The sequence below is a fragment of the Argiope bruennichi genome, chromosome X2 (genome assembly GCF_947563725.1).
Source record: "Argiope bruennichi chromosome X2, qqArgBrue1.1, whole genome shotgun sequence".
In the NCBI taxonomy this organism is placed as follows: domain Eukaryota; kingdom Metazoa; phylum Arthropoda; class Arachnida; order Araneae; family Araneidae; genus Argiope; species Argiope bruennichi.
This window is the reverse complement of record NC_079163.1, coordinates 89,302,712-89,324,728: the sequence shown is the minus strand read 5'-3', so window position 1 is coordinate 89,324,728 and position 22,017 is coordinate 89,302,712. Positions and strand designations below refer to the sequence as shown.

General features: G+C 28.7%; 1 protein-coding gene across 2 annotated transcripts in view; it reads right to left on the bottom strand.

Moving 5' to 3' along the window:
* Positions 1–1,888: 1,888 nt before the first annotated feature.
* Positions 1,889–22,017, bottom strand: part of LOC129960514 (uncharacterized) — a 58,756-nt gene continuing 38,627 nt past the window's right edge. The window contains exons 2-3 of one of the 2 annotated variants that reach the window (XM_056073991.1): positions 5,820–7,728; positions 1,889–3,434 (exon numbers count right to left, since the gene is read on the bottom strand). In XM_056073991.1, the coding sequence (XP_055929966.1) occupies positions 3,406–3,434; positions 5,820–7,410 (1,620 nt within the window). In that variant the 5' untranslated portion in view covers positions 7,411–7,728 and the 3' untranslated portion in view covers positions 1,889–3,405. Of the gene's footprint in view, positions 7,729–22,017 lie in introns of both variants that reach the window. The other variant, XM_056073990.1, reaches the window with a different exon arrangement.

Sequence of the window (22,017 nt, the reverse complement as noted above, 5' to 3'; positions counted from 1 at the left end):
ATTTTCACTTCAAGATATTGCATTAAATATTTTACGTCTAGTTTTATGCTATCTGTATTCTGTTAATATTATTGGCAGTTAACTTTGAATTGTTTTCGATTACTTATGTTAAATGTTTCAATCTATCGCGCTAGATTGATAAACTGAAAATTTCTTTAACATCATGGAATTCAATAAGTTCTATAGACGATGCTTTTATTTTTATGAGTTATATTTTGTATGCATTTGTATGTATTATACATAATTTTTAAGTTAGCAATCTGAATTTGTACTGTTTTATTAAATAAACAATTTGTGATGCCCCCACTCACTGTTAAATATGTTTAATGTAAATTAAATTCATTAATTTTTGAGACTCTATTTATGAGTAGTCTAGAAAACAATTTGAAACATTATTTTAAACTTTTGTAAACAGCGTTCTTGATATATAATATACCTAACAAATAATTCTGTATGTACTTTTTTGGTCAAAATATAAATTAACCAAATGTTTAACCCAAATAAATTTTCGCTTTTAGAAAAGATTATTGGTTGTGATAATCCTTTATACAAAATATAAATCTTCCTCACTCTTTCAAATGTTTTCACTATTTTTTAGAGATACAATTTTCAGCATTAATTGCGTTCAATTGTTGTAAATTCTCAAGTATAATTTTAAGTCTTGTCTTTCTCTCCTCCACCCCTTTCCATTAATTTAATTCTTGTTTGGCTTTATGCTTTGTCTATAATTGTATATATTTTATTTATGCGATAATAAAACAATTTTTTTCTCTTGATTTTCGTGTACACTTTCGCGATGTATCGTGATTTATGTTTAGCTTCATACAGCGGAATGAATCGAATATGCATTTTGGAGCAATATTTCATTCCTTCTCTTATTGGATTAAAAATTTAACACATATTTAGAGTCAAGATCACATATCAAATTTCTTACATCTTGTTTGTTGCCTTTTTAAAAAGTTACTGAGTTCGCAGACTGACAAACATATTTGTTTTCGCCCCACTACGCAGTGAGATCTAAGTGGAGATGAAAAAATCATGATGTCGAATTTTTGGATGATTTATATTTTCTAGATTTCGTGTTCTAGAAAGGAATTATATAAATGATAAAATAATTTTATTTGATATGCGTACCACTGTATGCAGATGTGCTCCTAATTTTCCCAGTAACTTCATTTAAAATTAGTTATGTATTGTATCTGGAAACTCATTGATGCATTAATAGCAGCTATAGCGCACCTGTTTGACTGATCTTTACTTTATAGAATGCGTTTTATACATTATTATGCATTCTATACTCTATTATATGAAAGGAAATAGTTCCAAACAGTATAATTACAATAATATTATGAAGATAATATAATTATAGGTAGTTGCTAACGATGAGCGAATTTTCCAAGCTGTCAAGGTTGCCAATAGCAATGAATGTATTAAAATTTTGACAAATATCTCTTCTTTAAAATGAATATAATTATATGATTTATAATGAAATTTATTGGTAGAAGATTATTGGTGCGATAAGCAAAATAATTCAATTAATGAATTATCCTTGACTTTGAATATTTGCAAAAATGTATTTAGAGCAATTTATGCCGATTTAGAATACATATGGTATTCAGAAATTATTTTAATTTCTTTTAAAATGATATAATTTTTTTTGTAGAAATTGCAAACAATGCGTTGAATAATCGGAAAGAGAATGTGGATGGTAAAAATAGCGGAATTATAAATATATTTTCTTTGGTACTGAAAGTCCATTATGATAAATCCCGATATGAAAGATTCTTCTTTAGATAATTTTTAATAAGTTTCTGAAAATTGTGTGAAACCTTTAAAAAATATTAGCAAATTTTTTTCTAACATTGAACTTTATTTCTTTGTACATGTAGAGTTTACAAAGTTATTATTCAAGAATACAATCAGTTAAGTCATTCAGACATGTATTTATGCCAACAAAATCGGTAAAAGATGCAATTTTTCACGAACTTCATTATGTACACCAGAGTAAATTTATAAATAACTGAAATCCTTAACAAAACGATTCAAAAATAACAGTATACTCAAACAAGGAATTGCTGTAACCACAGCAGAGCATCGAAAACTTGAAAAGTCAGTATGGTGCAACGTTGAAAATTCACATAAATTAATAAAAAAAAAATTGAAAATGTTTGCAATTGAAAAGTGTCAAAAATTATGCTTTCATTATTTTGCACTGTTATGTGCATCTTTAATTCATACATAGTAATATTTCGTAAACACTACTTCATTCACTTTTTCGATGAATAAAATAATTTTAAACCTTAACGACATTAATTAAACTGATGATATCGAGTTTCCTAGGGAACTCATTAATCCGCATAAATGAAAAATTCATACAGATTTAGATGAGAGGTAGTCTGACATTTCGATACTCTGCTATATAATCAACAATTAAAAATGTAATAATGTTGTACTATGTAGATGAACAAAAAGATACAAAATGTTTACTGAAATTGTTTTCAACAATTGTTAAGAAATATTTAATAAAAGAAAGTCAGTCTTCATGGCGTTTGCAGATATCAAATTGCACCATACACAGAACATAGATATGATCCAAAAGTAGAGAGATTTAATACTTGAAATGGAAAATATGGATAAATACGAACTGAAGCATTCTACATGCAGTTGGATAGGTAGACTCTACAAATAACGGCATTTTACCCTCCAAAATGCTAAATGTTAATGTAGTGTAAATGAATCTCTAGGAGCAAATTAATATTCAAACTGAATTAAATTCAACGCGCATCTCTACTTTTGGATTTACAAAGAGCACAAGACTGGTTAGTAAAAAGCATTTCTAGTGATCTATATCTACAACTATAATTTTACAACATTAAAGGTTAGGAATATGTTAGATCAGACCTTTTCCACAAATAGAGAGTAAAAAAGTTGTAATTATCAAATTTGTATAGTTTGTTACATATTGATATGCAAAATGGAATAAACATTTATATAACAATGAACACAGATACATTATACTATACCCATACCATACGCAATTTGTAAGTCTATCAATCTTACTTTGTCACACTGTAAAAACCTCACCCGAAAGTAATAAAAGTGATGTAAAAAAATGCACATCGCTTTTAAAACTATGCCATTGATTACTTATTTTAATTTAATGTATTCTCTTTATTGTAAGAATTGCAATAAAAATAATACTTCAGTTGTTGAAATTTTTTTTATAACAAATTACTAAAAAAATCGACTGTATTAAAATTGAGCTTGTTGATATGCATTAATATTGAATGAGCAAATAACTTTTTTTCCTTGTTTAGTTGTTAAATATTTAGCAAAAGTTAGTTAACAGTCAGCAAAAACGTACTTTCCTTCTTCACTGTGGCTTTCAGTGAATCCAGAGTTGGATCATTCTTCAACCATAAATGGCAGCATTTCTGAAATTAAAATTTTTAATCAATTGGTATTTATCTTGATAAGTTGCCTTTCAGTTAAAAAAATCACATATCAAATGCAATGTGATCGATCAGATGCGCCTTTTAACAATTAATATAAAAGCAAAAATAAGCAATGGTTAACAGGAGTAACAAAACAAAAGTAGTGTTAAAATGTTATTTTATGTATATGTTAAAAGTATCTTCAGATATTTGCTGCAAGCATTAGAATTATCCTACCCTATATTATTACAATATCTTGATTCGTTTTTCACAATTTTTAAGCCATTGTATGAGTATCGAAGCATTAATTTTAGAAAATAATTCGAATAATAAAGGGCTTCTGACTTTTTACTTTATAGTTATTTTCATTAAATTTCCATTTAAAAAGAATTAAAAAAATACTTAAAAAGTACTAAATCTTTCACGAGAAATATGGTAATAATCCTAGAGTCATAATGTAGCATTTATATGTAGATGTACCAAAAAACAGAATGTATTTTGATGTAGATTTGTCATACTGCCTTTTATGGGCAGATTAGGTTATTGCAAACACCTGCAACTGAGTAACGAAATGTTTTTTTTTATAAAGAATACATTTCGTTCCGTAAACTTAATTTATAAATATCTTTTGGTACTGTCATCAAATGCTAACATTTATTGTTAAGTAAAATGCTGAAGGACTCGAATTTTAGATCACATTGTATGTTTTTGAGATTTAATCTCCTTATGTATATTTCTGAAAAACAGACTATCTAATAAAATAAATGCATAAGATTCACAGAGTAAAGGCAAGAAATAAGAGTACATTTCTTTCCTTTGGAATTTGTATATATAACACACATATATATCGTTAAAAAGCCCTGCTACTTGTTCTACGTACAAATACTGCATGAAAGGGGGGATTCAATTGTTTGTCAAGTGATAGTATATCAAGTCCTTTTTATAATGAAATGCTCCTGAAAATCAAACATAATTCAACATCCATTTTGTTAATAAATAAATTTACTGTTGCCGTTAGGAAGTCACCAGTGCAGAAGCAAAAGAAAAAGGAAATGTCACAATATTTATATTTTAGATATAAGCAGGATTCGTATTTCTCCACAATAAAAGCTATTATATTAACTAGATAAGTAGATTTCATTGTCAATACCCTGTTTAAGCTCCAAATTGAAGTTTTTCAACTAATTGCCGTTACGGTTGAAATTGTTACAGTCTGTGTGACTTTTTATTTTCACTAGAAATATCGGTACTGCAAATGAAATACAATATGAATAATTTGACATTCAAAAAATATTTTTAAGCGTGTTGAAAGGGTTTAGAAAAGTTCCATTGATTTAATGAATTCCTTCATTTTATTATATGTTTAATAAAGCATAAAAAGAAAGTAAGCCAAGACAAAATAAGTAAGGAATCGCCAAAATTTTCATATCAGCATTTTTTCAAAATTATAGAAAAACGGTCGATATTTTTGCAATAGTATCGATTACAGAATTTTTCAGTCTTGTTTCAATATTACATTTTATTATTTAAGTTTTAGATAAAGTTTAATGGTTTTTATTCCTTAGAAATCATTAAAATGCTTTTTTCGCTGATCCAACTAAATGTCGATATACTTTAAAATTTCCCTTGTGCTAAAATTTAATTATCAACTCATTTATTTATTAACTTTTTACACATTTGCACAAATCAAATCAAATGTCATACATATTTAAATACCTCAACAGGTTATATCTCAAGGTTATACTTTCAGTCTTGTTCTGGAATAAAATACATAGAATATAATTTATAAAAAATGGAACTATATTATTACTAAATGTGATATCTGAAAGTGTTTAAACTTCGTCCAGTTTAAAAAATTTATGATACGAGCAAAAGATTAAATTTTCCTTCGGCACTCAGTGACTTCACTAACAGTTATGCCAGAGAATTCAATAGAGAAGCCAAGAAAGAATTCTGTATATTAAGTACTGATAATTCACATGTTGGTAAGTTATTATGGGTAAATTTTCACGAACAGAAATCCAATAAAGAGCATAATAAATATAATTTGTTTTATCCTTAGAAATTTCATGAAAGAAATAATTTTGATTATTGTGAATTTTATTTAAGAAGAAACGGCAACAAATGTGTTGTTCTAACACAATTCACATTTATCTTGACATTATGTTTGATCGAAGTCGTGTAACACAATGAATGTGCCATGATGAAATATATGATCTCTCAATAGTTCTCATCTTTTCTCTATTATAGGAACTCTTAAAGTATGAGTTATGTTTAATAAATAAATGCATTGTGAATTTTATTATAATTTTCGATCGGTTTTGTTTTTTCGATCGATTATCATTTGGCGTAAAAGCCTTAGGGTTGTAATACTAGCTCCAGTACCAGTTTTCACATGCCGTCCACTCATGACTCGATTCAATCTTCGTCTGTCATCCGTCAGGTTGTCGCTGAAGACACCAGAATCTGTGCTTCCACTCGATGTTGACTCGCTCCCAGGAGAACCGGAACTTGGAGGCCCTGACGACGATAAAATATTAGTTGATGCTGATGTTTGTAAAATACTTCGAGGTCTCGTCACCGGAAGAATACTTGAAGATCTTGTTGGCAGAGCAGTAGAGGGTCTCGATTGAATTAGAGTACTTAAAGGTAAGGAGGAGGATGCACTTGGGGCTCTAGGTACAACTAAAACACTCGTTGGTCTTGAAGGATCCTGTGCAGAAAGAGGTATGTTGCCTGGTCTTGGTAATATGTTTCTTAGCTTTGGTGCAGGAGGAGTTGTCTTACAATTTGATACTAATAGACCTTTCAAGACGTTAGATGGTGTAGTACGAATTACATTAGGATAATACATAACTTGTGATGGTACATTGACTTTTTGATGATATCTAGCATGCGTGGGTTGCTGATATGTCACCTGAATTTCATCATCCTCGTCAGGTGGTTCAGTTTTTATTTCAGTTTTGATGTGGTACTCCATTTGTCCCTGTTGATAAAATGAACGATTCTGAAAATGATTTTCATTAGTTGGAGGTGATTTTTTTCCAGTTGATAGCAAACCCCTGAGAGTTTTATGATTCGTTGTATCATTTTGAGTGGTATCCACTGAATATGACAGCTTTCTTTTAAGAGACTGTGTATGCTCCGTTGGTCTTTTTTGTAAAAGCCTGTACAAACGGCTACTTGTCTGACCTGAATTATTAAAAGAAGATTGAGGTGGCTGAATTATGGGGTTACTGGTTAATCGCTCTCTTATGATAGAATATTGATCAGGATTTGAATTTCGTTGATTCTGAACGACTCTTTCAGGAACTGTCCGAGAAGTTGATGGCTGGTTAGAATACTTTGTATGATATTTCCAGTATTTTGGAAGTATATTTTTTCCATTGTGGAAATTGGACCATATTCCCATTCCGATGTCAGGTGCTACACTTCTGAAACTTGTGGATGGAACATTTATGCTGCGGATGGATGAAGAAATATTGGCAGAACTTTGATCCCGACAGGCGTTTATGTTCCATGATTTATGATCTGAAAATTCATCTGTTAATTCACGATTTATGTTTAATTTTTCAACAATGCTTTGTTTTGTGTCTCCTTCGAACTGAGGTTGAGGTATGCCATAATATGCTGGAATAATATTCAAATACATGTCTCTAGAAGTCAAGGATCTTGAACAATTCCTCGCATTTTGCTCTAACTTAGGAAAGGTATATGGCTGAAGGCTGGAATTTTGTTGGATTTGTGTGGGATGAGATGGTGTTTTTGTAAGCAGGGAAGCAAGAATCAAGTTTTCCCTTGGTCTTTCTCTAAACGCCTGTCGTTCATTATAATTATTGCAATTATTATTTCGTTGAATAACACTTCTCACCCTTAAATCGATAGGCTGATCATTTTTGGGAGAAGCAATCACTTCATTTATTATGTAAATATCTCTATCAGAAGGTGTTGACATGGTTCCCATCTCAAGTTTCATTTTAATGCATCGAATCGGTTTGTTTTTCGATTACAAAATCTTTATACACTGGTTGATTCAAAATGGATATCATATGTAAATTTTCAAAATTTTTCAGCAGAATTTGACATTTAGGAGACAATGAATTACATTTAGAAATTTTATTATAAAAAATTTGTTTTTATGCAATATATCGTCTAAATCACTGTTAATTCTCTGCTGAGTTTTAGAAGTTCATGATACTTGCTCCTTCTCACTTAAATTTGAAACGGTACTTCTCAGTTATCAATGCAGTTTTAAATTGGGTTATTCTTGATCCTATTGCGTCAGGTGGAAAAACTGTAAAAGGAAAAGATATATAAAATTAAAACAAATCTCGTTTATTTTCATATACAACAAAAATAAAACAGTTTATTTAAAATCATGCAATAAAGTAAATAAAATTTTTTGACACAGAAAAAAATGTTTATCTGAAAATAAAATTTTATTTAATCCACAGAAATAACACATACGGCAAAATCGAATATTTGTTATAGAACATATATATTTTAGACTAGCATAAAATAAAAAATAATTATTTTAGAAAATAAAATAGAAGTTTATGATGAAATTTGAGTAGATGCTCATAAATAGTTTTTTTAAATATATAAGAGGTTTATTTTCTTAAACATTACTCATCGTATTTACTAGAGGATTTAGAGGAAATTATATGGAAAAGCATTACATAGAAATTGTATGATTACAACATTATAACAAAAAATTTAAAGGATATGAAATAGAATATAGACGATGAAAAGTATATTCTTTAAAAGCAGATTTTGTGATTCTCTGTAACCTAGATATTCACCAGTTACATTCCATCAATTATTTTTAATGATTATTCATTGAATCAATATTAGAACACTGATTCATGCACTCGAAAATTAATTGTGGTATATAAGTAAGAATCGGTAAGACATTAGAGATCAAACATCTTTGAGAAGACAATGAAAATTATAAGTAAAAAAACAAATCCAATTTCAATCAATTTAAAAAGCAGTGTTGCATGTATTTTAGTCATTAATAATATAAAAATAGATGGTTTTACTTTAAGTTCGTTATTTTGAGTAACTGAAAACCAGCTCAAAAGAAAGCGACAGATTTCATTACAGGGTAAAAAGAAATTTCGTCATTTCTGAACCATAAATTTCTTTTGTACATGCGGCTAATTTAATTGCAAATACATCCCAATTTTTCTATTTCAGACGCTTCATTAGAATCTTGAAAGTTGAAGTAGTATGAGAAACATGTAGTTTCTCATAAAATGATGATTATATCCGACATTTTTTTTTATATAAAATTGTTTTAAGAGTTCATGGAAGATCCGTTTTTGAAAGCTTTATCTAAATTTAAAGATATTTTTCGCTTTTTCATTCAAAAAATGTAATATACAAATTTAGATTAAAAAAACGTTGGAATTGGTTTTAGCTTTAAATTTAGGGGTTTTGCTTCTTCAAGTTTTTGAAAGTAGCTTTATTTCATTAAAGAATTCCAGTTGCTCCTATTTATCATTTCTGAAAGGATATGTGAGTATAAGTTATCATGATGCTCTCATTCACTCTGAATAATATTTCTCATGACACTATTAGTAAGCAAATAAGTATTATTAGTAATTAGTTAGCCATTAATTATGGACAAAAGAGAAAACCGATTTTAATTTTTTGAAATAGCTACTTTTTCGCCAAAATTTCATATATATACATGTTTCTAGCTTAATATTTTCTGAAAAAACAATATGGGAATAATTTTTTTTTTTTTGCCTTTTCAATACGATTTTGATATAATTTTTCATATTGGAAGGTTAATTTCATGTTTCAACTTTTTTCTAATTTTCAGACGATAAATAGCTGATTTATTTCCAGTTTTAAGTTTTCGGAAAATATAAATATAATTTTTTGCCTTTCTCATACAATTTTGAAATAATCTTATTCTAGGTAATATATTGTTAAGTTTCATTACAATAAATTACCTTGTTTTTAACTTTTCATTTAAGGTTTTAATTTGATTTATATCATTAGAAAATCAGGAAAATATTGCCATTTTATTTTTCGTCGATGTAATTTTTTTGCTTTTTATGCATCATTTTAAAGTAAAATCAAAGAATTTAAGTAAATTTATTTTCATTCCGTAATCTAATTTAATGTGCAATATATTTAAAATTAATTAATGTATTGTTTTTACAAGTATCTGAATTAAAATTCAGCAGTTAATGCACAATTAGTTTTATTTTTAATTTTCAAACTTTGACATGCCTTGTCTTATCCATCACATTTGCCAAAAAAAAAGTTGACAAGGAAAAATGTGGCAAATATCAATAAAAATTTGATCGAACATTGTTATATTTGTTAGGTTAAAATGAATAACATTTATAGGAAAGTTGGAATATTTTCGATTCATTAAGCAACCTTGCTTTGAAATCTCAGTTTCTCAGACCACCCCTATTTTTTTTCGTTGTATTTATTCTTTAAACTTCATTTGAACTGTCCAGTGGCTTGTAGGATTCGAATAGGGCTGTTCTTATAGCAGTTCTTGTAATTTTTAAATTTAATAAAACCCAATGTGTGTTATATTTTTGAAATTGTTATAAAAATATATTGAATTGTATAAGGAATATAATAAATAAAAATGAAATCAATATTATTATTACAATAAGTCTTTTTTTATTCTTGAATATTTATTGAATGTTTGTACGCAGATTTTTTTATGGCAAGTGTATAAATAATTTAACTTTTGTAATTCAATATTAGTATTGCAGATGTTTGTATTGGGACGTTAATCATTTTCTACATGAAATATTCATGTTCTGTTTTTCTTAGAGAGTTTTGAGAATATATGATAATTTTCAGTAGTTCAACGTTTAAATTGCGCTTAGTATATCAACTTTTGATTGTGCAATTAAAGTACTATTCGTTTCAGAATCCTGAGACTTCGACGCTTCCAGTTCGCTAAGGGGTTTTATGCAGAAATATGAGTGGTTATTATACCTCCTAATTCTGCGAATAATCTTTTACCCAATTGTTAAATGTAGAACTCTCCTCCTTCCATCTTTCCTCTCCACTCCTTTTCTGCGAAATGAACTCGAGGCATGTACAAAAGCGCAAATGATTTCAGAATCCGAGAATGAACGGCATACATAATACATTTCTTCCAATTTTTGTTAAAGCAATGAAAGTCCAATGAATAGTTTCCATTTTTAAAATAAAGAGGACAATTTTCAAAATAAGATGTCATAAGAAGATTTTCAGGAAAGATATACTAAAATGGCACGACAGAATTAGGAATAATTAGGAATAACTCATCCTTGAAAAAAAGACTCAGTTTTTTTTTAACCTGGAAGTCAAAGCTCGGGCCAAATCTTTTATTAGATCCCTAATAGAAAAATGAAATATACTTTCATTAAAATGAAGATTTTCAGACAAATGATAAAGGAAGAACAATTGCCAAAGCCCATATTCTTCTCCAAAATGATTCCATTCCAAAATGAAATATGACATTTGGGAAACATTGAATTTGTTTATAATAGATTGTAAACGTCTAAATCTCGACACTCGCCGAAAGTTGTATATTGGATTACATGCATAAAATGTGAATTTAAAAATATGTATTAGAATTATAGAATTGATATGATTATAAAAATTCGTCTTAGTTTAGAATAATCCCTTATGAATCCCTTAATAAGTATGACATTACTTTGGGTGCAATTTCCTCATTAACGTTTTCGTTAATAAAAGCTTTTTCTAAACTTGAGAAATATTAATCCCATCCTTCCGACTTGGTGGGTACTTTAACTGTTAATAACTTAATCATTCTAATAATTTTATTTAATGCTTTTGTTCGACGAATTCAATCACCATTCTGATAATTACTCGATAATTCTAACTCAAACGAAGTTTTCAATAGGTAATTTTTCTTTTTCCAGTTATAAATTATGTTCCCTTTCCAGCTGGAGCTTATTTTCGTTTTTTAACTTTTGTTTCTGCTCCTGCTCAATTCTTTCATCTGCGATAACCTTTAATAATTCTTTAGCCAAATCTTTTTTTATAATTTTTACTGGCAATAATTAAATTCCATAAAAAAAACTTTAGTCACGTCAGAAGTAGCCGATTCGTTCAAATCCTCTACCAATTGAATTAAGTCTACTCTTTTGTTACATCGAAAAACGACATTTTTGAAAAACAAATTCTAATGTTACAATAATCAAAAATAAATTCTAACCGGAAACACAGATTAGATCCTTAGAAAAGTACCTGCGATATTGTCAAAAAACAATACATCTTATTCATACATATACTTATATTACGACTAAGAAATGCATTTTTCTAATAAAATTAGCAACAAAATTTTTTAAAGAAACATCGGCAATTTTGAAACACTAAATAAACATATTATCAACAATGATTACAAATAAAGAATTTTAGTAGTGTATTTTTCTAAATAATCATCTCTTATTATTTACACATCAAACTTATAAAAGAATGCAAAGCAGAAGCACTGTGACCATGTAAAAAGAAAGAGAAAGGAGAAGAGAAAATAAGATATTTAATTCATATTATGCTACGTTTCCTTCATTTTTAATACACTTACCTTTCCTTCATTTACGAAGCTGTTTACATTTTAAACACATTTTCATCACAATTGAAAAGTATCTTAAAAGGTAATCATACATTCCAACATGCAGTTATTTTCTTTCACTATAAGATTCAAAATTTTCTTTCCCACAAATCGAAATCAAAACAGAACAAGAGGCGCTCTGCGACTTTCGATCTTGATGACAGACGCTATAATAACGTAACCCACGTAGATACCTCTTTCGATTTTAGTAGAAATGCTCCAGAATTTGGCGAGCGAGGAGACATAAGTAGCCATTAAGGTAAGGGATCTATCGGAGAAAATGCTGGTCCCAGGCCATCTCTGATGAATTTTCGTTGACCACTGGTCTTTTCCACAGGTTACTGAGAGCACTTCCTTCGTTAGCTGACCATAAGTAGATAGAATTTCAATGACCACCGGTCATCCATTTAATTATATATCCTTTAGCTCCGATCCCACCACTGATATCCATAATAACACCAACACAGATAATTCTTTCTATTTTAGCAGGAATGCTCTAAACGATGGCGAGCGAGGAGACACAGGCAGCCATAAAGAATGCGGAGTCCATCTACCCGATCCATCCATTAATCCATCGGAGAAAATGCTAGTCCCAGACCACCTCTGATGAATTTTCGTTGACCATTAATCTTATCCATTGGTTACCGAGAGCACTTCCTTCGTTAGCTGACCATAAGTAGATAGAATTTCGATGATCACTTGTCATCCATTTAATAATATATCCTTTATGTCCAATTCCACCGCTGCCGCCAAATGCAATGCTGGTTCTTTTATTTATAATATATAAATTTGTGAATGGTGATCGGACAAGGAAGACTTCGAATTTGTCCAAAGATTATGTATTGTCACCTTTGGTTAATGGGGCACAATCTAATTACTTATAAATCATATAAAATATATTACATCATGTTTTTCTCCCACTTCACTGCTCTCATCTACACACTTCCTCTCTGCTTGGCGACTAATTTTCTCCGCCAAGCTTTAAGTAGAAAAGCGACATCTTAGGGGTACCATATATATATAAATTTAGAAAGCTAAAAGCTCTGGTAATCAATAATTGTAAAAAGATACATACGAAAATTTATCTTAATTCTTCCGATTTTACATAGTATTTCACATGAAAGATAAAATTGACGAATGAAGAAGGAATGTAAGATGAAGAAATAAATCATCGGTTAAATCTTAACCTTCCAGACTTGGGTTGATTAAGAGAAATTGAAAATATTTCTCTTTGGAAACCAACACCGGCTGGTTTCAAATATTTGCTTACTTATCAATCATGATTTAAAGCTGCGAAGAAATTTAATCCAGCATGTCAATCAAACTTGCTGGTAGAATTGTACATCTCCAATTTCAGTAACTTATATGGAAGATTTTTACTTACTTAAATTTTTACGACCGCGAAGAAAAATCATCTTGAATTTCTGAATTCAATCATATAAAGAGAAGGCGATAAAACATAGAGTAAAGAAGGGATAAAAATATTCTTTCTGTTATCACTATGGAAATTGTTATAGATTTTCATTAATTAGGTAATAATTTTAAGCGCGAAGTAATATCGTTGTTTAAGGAACATACTTAATAATTTATTAAACATAAGAGATACGCTAGTAAAAATTGGGGAATTTAAAATTACTCAGATAATTAAAAATTCCCAAGTTTCTATTCTTCTTATTAATAATCATCTTTTATATAAATTTTGTCGAATAGAAATTTAATGTTTATTTAGGTTTTACTTAGAACTGAGGAAGTCTATCGTCAAAAGACAGCATATTACAAACTTACATTCATTCCCAGGTAAAACCGAAATCAATACTTAATGAATATAAATATTCCCATAACACACGTAAAACCATATATGAGAAAAAAAATCAATTATATAATTTAGAAACTGTATTTTTAATATAATTTAAAATTTAAATTTTGTCGTAATTGAGTAAAAGTCCTTTAGAAGAAATATGTTCTTTTCTACAATTTTAATTTTTCATATCTTTTCTGACGTCATCGTCGTTTGGCGTATTTTATAGAACACCTGCAATGTGAACAATGCATCGATCAAATTGGACCTTATACATCAGAAGTGTGAAATATAAACACAATGCAAGATAATGCATTATTCTTTTTCTTCTTTAGGTAAACATCTGATAGTAAAAATTCTTTAAAAGTGTATCTTTAACAGCTGTATAAACATTTTTTTTTTATCTTACCTGTCCCTTCAAATGTGACATCTTGTTTATGTTCATGCCTTTTACTGACAGTCTTACCCCGAAGTCAATGACCTTACATTTAAAGGAAATAATGATTATTTCTAATCACTTGCCGACAGTAAACAACTAGATGCCAGCACAAACTGCTATGTATTCAGATTGACCAACTTTATTCGATTACTAATTAAAGACTGTTAAAGAACGAATTTTTCGAAATAATTATAGGACTAATGCTTGAAGAAACGTGTTCAAAATTTTGCCCTAATGCGTACATAGTTCAAAAGCAAGATAACAAAAGCCGTCAAGGGTACACAAATAACCTTGTAAATTAAATTCTATGGCTACATAGAATAGAAGATAGCAGCATTCAAACGCCTCCAGTAGTTAGTGTCAAACATGTTGTAGCGATCCGAAATTTCTATTAGAAGATGGCGGCAGAGACAGATACATAGTCGGTGAATGAAGTGCAAAAAGTAATCGGAAATTTGTAGAAAACGAGTGGAACTACTTTCGAAAGGTGTACTGATATGCCCCAACATTATATAGTCTGGGATACGTGCAATTTGATTCAGCGTTTCCGCTGGAATGTATAACACTCTTCCTATAGCCCGTATATCACATCAAGTGAAGCATCTAGCAAGTCGCTATTTCAGAGTTGGTGCCAAAATTGAGGAAGCCGTCGTTTTCTGGCTCTGCGACCTGGATCCTGATTTTTTTATGCCGGTTCCGATAGATTGGTTTCCCTATGGCACATATGCTTCTGACTGTGTGGAATAATATATACCAATACCTTTCTATCTGTGTCAATTTCTTTGATGTCGTGAATAGTTCTTTTCTATCAGAGGACTTATTACCTTACTTTACGAACCACTTATGCAGCAACGAGAAATTTGTTTTAAAACCAATCTTAATTTAATTTTCAAATTAATTTGTAAATTGTAATAACCAAGAAGCAAAAACATTTCTAATTTTGAATTAGATGAAATTACGTATTTCTGATACTCGAGTAATTTATAATATTTAGCATTTTAATTTTTCCCTGAAATGTAGCATTTTTCTAGAAGCAAGCTAAATTAAAATCTGTATATTCAACTTCAATGTTAGCAAATTCTAAAACGGAAGAGATTAAAAAAATGTTTATTATTTTTTTCTTATAATCATATCAACTCTATAATTCTAATATATATTTTTAAATTCACATTTTATGCTTGCAATTCCATTATACAATTTCGGTGTGTGTCGAGATTTAGGCGTTTCCAATCAACTATAAACAAATTCAATGTTTTCCAACTTTCATATTTCATTTTAGACAGAATATGGCCTTTGGCAATTGTTTCCACTCTACCATTAAGATACTGCACTGATTTTCTTTCATATGTGATTATAATGAAAGTTCAGAAAGTGTGCATTATAATTTCTTCAAGTAGGTGCCTCTTTTGCTTTTTATTACTACTAGCATCTGCAGCAAACTGATTTTTCAAAAACAAATTTTCAGTTTTGAAGATAAACAAAGCTTATATGAAAGTAAATTTCCTAGTTTTAAATCTTGTCTCCAATCAATTCTGCCCTTGAGTCAGTATCCTTTATCCTTACAAACGACCAGTCATGATAAAGTAGTAGTTATCCCCTGCTAGATGCGACAAGAGCCTAATCAAACATACATCAAATTTCGCTGGATTTGAGATTCTAATGTGCGATCTTCTAAGTACCAAGCCAAACTGCCATCAAGTCATCATGATTTACTGACAAACAATATAAAGCTTCATTAAAATGATCAGTTGATTAATTTAGGTAAAAATATTCAGAGTGAATGGAAGTAAAATTGTTATCTTATCATCTATTGACAAGATAAGATCTATGTGCATCCAAACTTCTAATTTAAACTGCCATAGGTCTATTCCCATCTCTTTCTATTTCCTGAATGCTGTAGATTCTTTACGAAATATCGAACAAAATTAAAAGTAACTGAAGTGGAGTTCCATGCTATTCTAAATACTTCGATATAAATAGAGCATCTGAATTATAAGTGAACGGAGATATTTTTTCTTTAAAAATATTTGGTTTAAGGATGATAAGGATACAATCAAAATTAAGCAGAAGCAAAACAAACATTCAGAGTAAGTCGCTCTGAATTTAGTTTGAATTTGAAGTCTACATTGCAATATTAACCTTTTAATGTGCTTGTTTTATTGTCGTAATTCACTCAACAAGCCTTTTTTAGATTACAAAATATTTTATCAAACGTTTATATTCTAAGTTAAAAAAAAAAAATGGGAAGCTTTTATTATTTAGAGATATACAGAAAGTTACGACTTGAACCCTTTCTAAGGCCGTGGGAAGTATGCTTCCCATCAAATTTATCAATCTTTGTATGAAATTATGTAGGTTGGCATAAGTTCTGACAAATTGTTTTAGTAAGTCAGAAACTTAGATGCTTCAGTTCTTTATCTCAGACAAAATGATGTGTCTTGATTTGTTACTTAATTATTAATTAACCAAATTAATTAATTTATCAAATTACATTTATTTAATAAGCTAAATGAATCTCTTTCCTTATTCTAATTTCAAGCCTAAAAATATTTTAACATAATATGACTAGAAAAAAATGGCCCTTTAACCCTTAACACACACACGCACGCACACATTTGATTTCAATTCTTATATTTCATAAACAACATGTACTCAATAACATGCTGTAACACTTCAAAATTATCTAACTACTACCATATTTATGAAATGTTATTCGCATTTTTCTACATAAATTCTAAAGAAACATTTAAGTGGAAAAAATGTAAAACTTTAGCTGTTGCATTCCCCGCTTGTAAAAATGTATGCCGTAGACACTCCAGAATGTTCATGGTGTGATGTGTGTGTGCACAAGATGCAATTCTACGGAGAAAAAATGCAATATTTTTCTGTAGCCAAGAGTTGATGCCTGACCTTTAACTTCAGATACACGAGTACGTTTCTTGAGAGAGGAGCAAATAGTGTAAAATGAAAGGGCTTCTAACTTATTAAAATAGATTCGTCTGGTATTTCAAGATGCTTATTTTTCAACTGCCTTCTCTGGAGAACCGGGAATCACATTGTTACCTAGAAGATTTGCAATTATAAGATTTGTAGATAAAAAGATTTTTGATCTTATTAACCTTTAAACAAAAATAATTCATTTAAAAGATTCATTAATTTTGAGTTTTTCCACATTCTAATAAAATTTAAAATCCGTTTTTCTTGACTTACATGAAAGTTTATATTTATTTTCAATAGAATATGAAAAAAAATCTTTTTCATTCACAAAGGAACATCACCCACCAAATAAAATTCAGACACATGCATAATAGAAAAAAAACGGTCCCATAATCAAATTAAAGAGCTACAAAAAATGAATTTTGACATTTTTCTCGAATTATGACGCATTCATTCAGACACATGCATATTAGACTAGCCTTTAGAATAATTAATGTGGATTTTGTTAAGTTTAAAAATATTTATTGGTATTATATGCTAATATAGAAATCGAACAATTGCTTCTGATCTTCAAATAATCAGAAAAAATCTGGCAGAAAATTGATCCAATGTTTTCACTATCCGAAAATTATGACTCTCGAAAGAATTGTGATTCATCATGACAATTTCTGTTACTATATCAGAGTCCTAACTCTGCTTTATAACATGAAAAAGAATTCTCAGGGCATATTTTTCTGAATGAACGGGCTAAGTCACATATAGTTGCTTTGGTTTCATTAAATAGCCCTAGTATTGCTTTAAAACGGGACGTTAATATAACTAAAAAAACATCAAAAAACAAAAAGCTATGGTTCTATTAGATAAGACAGTTTACAATAGTTAAACAAGCCTCAGCGTAAAACAGTTTAATCTTTTTGTTGGAAACAACATAGAAAAAAAAAAGGAATGGATATTATTTCTAAGTAATTTTTACTTATAATAAATAGCATTTGATTAAAATTTTTTCATTAATAATACCATGGACTGTTTTTCTCGTAAATCGATGAGAAGATTAATTAAATCATGCACTAATTGCCATTTTATTGCTTAAAAACAGTAATGTGAATAATACAGAAATACAGGAATAGGTACTGGAAAATAATTTATAGTTTCAATATTTTATTAATATTGATTAGTTTAAGTGTTTACTATTAAAATTTTTGGAGTACAAATATATATCGCTGTGTAGGGAATGGTAAAAAGAGACAGCATCCCTATGCTTATATTATACGAACTGTCATAATAAGTAATCATTATTATTGTCTATACTTAGATCAACAAAAATCCAGAGAAACTCCTTGTGCACTAATATGCTTTTCCATTACAAATTAAATGAAGTTATAAATAGTTTTTTGATTCAATGTTTTTAGACAAAGGAAACTATGAATAAAGTAAATATAAAAGAATTACAGAGTAAAATTAAAGCGTAGAATTTTAAAGGAATAGTTTGCCGTGCTTTGAAATTCATGGTGTTTCTCAAAAATAAACCTAGCAATTTCATTCATATTTGGTTTTATATATTGCTATGGTTCACTATATTTGGCTTTACTAACGATAAATGCAAAACTTGTTGATTATATGAAGAAATAAGTTACTAACAATAAGTACTAAATAATTAAAAATGCAGATAATGTATAACAGAATACATATACAAAATAAAACAACATGTCAATTTTTTAAGTGTAGTTATAATCATTTACCAGATATACCGTTTTCTTAAATAACACAATTCCATAAATAAAACTTTACATCATTTTCGAAATTCTCCCATTAATAAAAATGAATGTAAAGCTTCCGGATTATACAAAGAAAGAAATTAAGATTTTATCCATATATAGTTGAACTATTAACAATGATAACCATTATTAAAAAGAATTCGATAACTACAAACATACATTTCGCAGAATGCGCATAAAAGAGGTAAATAAAAAAGAATCTCCTACCAATTTTTTTTCACTATTTCGTTTTTACCAAGCGTCACATTTCCATAAATAAAATGCTCAGATCGTTTTCGAAAGCCTCCAAGTTCTAATGAAGATATACATTGCAATAATGGATATGAAATTTAATTAATTTCAAAGTTGTCTGACCCCGGAAATGCAAATCAAAACGCAGGCAGCTGGTCGGGGGAAAAACAAAACTACTCTGAAAGTGAATACTAAAATGATTGAACACCCATTTCATATTCAACTCTCGTAGTTTATCTATGTTCTTTTTCATGTTTTTTTTTTCAAGCTGGAGAGTTGAATATTTTCAGCAGAAATTAATGAGATTATGCTTAGAGCTTTCCATTTTCAGTCCTTTTTCAGATAATAATAGCAAATGGAGTAAAATAAAGCTAATAAATAAATAAATAAAGTTCGCGATCGATTTTTTTTTATTGAAAAGATTTAATTTGATGCTTTCATATACCTTTACTTTACTTTTATATTTTATATTCAATAGAAAGAAAACTGGCAAGAGATAATTTGCGTTTATCCTATCGCTTTGATTACTTTTTAGATCACAAATGCATTTTTTAAAACTTATAAAACAATTATTTTTTCATTAAGTTTATTTAGATAAATTGTTATATTTTTTCTTTATTATATTAATTTTGTTCGAATACTTTTTGTAAATGCAAGCTTTTATAATCGCGTTTAAGTATAATCATTGTATCGGATATTTAATAAAACACCAGTAACGTAAAAAAAAAAAAAAAAAAAAAAAGCAAATTTTATAATTTTATGAATGAAATTCATTTTTGAATACGTTAGTGATATTTATTTTAATCTGAAACTGAAACAAACTTATCTGAAGATTTTCTGATAGATATAATTAAGAGATAAAGGAAAGATATCTTACAAATGAATCATTTCACACACGAGGAGATAGCTATTAATGGTGTCATACTGTTAATAAGAACTAATTATGACTAGAAGATAAGACTAATTATGTTAATAATTAGTCTTAATAGTGAACGGTTAATAAAACTAATTATGTTCCTGAAGATGTGTATTGAGGTTCGTTGTTACATGTTGTATTGTCTGTTAGTGGGCTAATACAAGAGTTCCTAACGCAAATTAAAATATTATGTTTTCGAAACCTAAGAGTTCCAGAGCGCAATGTTTATCTCAAATATTTTAAAACTTGTATTTTTTAAATACAATTTCGAAATCCTATTTAAAACTTCTTGCTCAATAATGTATTACATGCGAAACATAGGCATTGATTTGTCATTAGCAATTGGAGAGATTTATGATATCGATAAAATATTTTCTTTGAAAAGTATAGAGACAAGACAACCTTTCTTTAACTAAGCTTCTTAAGTGAATAATGACTTTTAATTCTGCTTTTCTTTAATTTTAAGACGAAATTAAATGTTTCTATTATCAGAATGAATGAAATAAACGAAAATAATTGACATTTTTTCAGCTACTTAATCGATAATGTCTGTGATGAGGAAATAAATGCTAAGCTTCTTACCAATATTACGGGCATGCTATTTGTTAATTTGTACCGCTGATTAAAATTAAGCTCGAAAAAATTAAATCAGTCATTATCTTTTAGCTATACATTTTAGTTGAATGGAATTAGTACTTGAAATTACGAAAAATCATTTCAATATAATTCTTTCATATCAATGATTTTAATTCTAACACCGCTATACTTTAAAGCAGAAATAGTAATTTTCCAAAGATATGATTTTTTTATAATAAAAATATATTCATCAGCAGAAGAAAGATTTGATGTTATATGCACTTTTAGACGGGTGCCAAAATCTTCAATTAGAAATAACTACAGATGTGAAATGAAATTTTTCTAAAAAAGTATTTATCACTCGTGAGAGTCTTATTAAAACATAATATCTGTGTTTTAAATCAATTTCTTATTGAAAATAGGAATACGTGAAATTTTGAAAATTAAAACCCATCTAATTGCTTTTTCTTGAGAATATATATATATATTTTTTGCTTTAGAAAAATCTATGAGAAATTTATCATCAATTTTGTCGGAGCCATTGTTCACATGCAAAAAAATAATTAAAACGTTTAATGCAGTTTTGCAGTAGACTATGTGCCCAGAATAGGTATTACAATCTTTTCATCCAAATGGTAGTCTAATTAATAACAATAACTATTTTACTACCCAGTTTGGATGAAAAAAAAAATCGATTCTGGAGTTGCACATAAAAGTCGGAAAATAAATAAGAAAATAAATCTGCAAGAAATGGGAAATAATAAAGACATTAAATGATTTTTTTGAACGCAGCGCTTTCTTTATGACAAATTCAACTGAAATGAATGCTCACATTTTTTCACTTTCAATACCTTTTTATATAACAATAACAAATGGAGTAAAATAAAATAAAATGAATAAAATCAAGAAGCCCGGTTACAAAATATTAAATCTAAAAGTTTAAAATGAGAACGATATAAGGTTTTTTTATGTCATTTATATTTTCTCAACTAATAAAATTTAAAGTATTTCAACAATATCCTGGGAAAATATTTTAAGTTAAAGGAGCATAAATTGCGATATTTCACACATTTATGTTTCGAAAGCTTAAGAAATTCAATCATTAGCTACTGAAATTCCAAGTCCAGTATTATTTTCTCATTGTAAAAAAGCAAAAAAGGAAAGAAAAAAAAATGCAACGTGTTATTAAACAACATCCCACATCAATCAAAGAGAAAGTACTAAAGTGAGTTTCTAATGTGTGACCTGAAAATTAAATAAAGTTTACATGCATTGCGAAAACATAAAGAAAAAATAATAGCAGGAA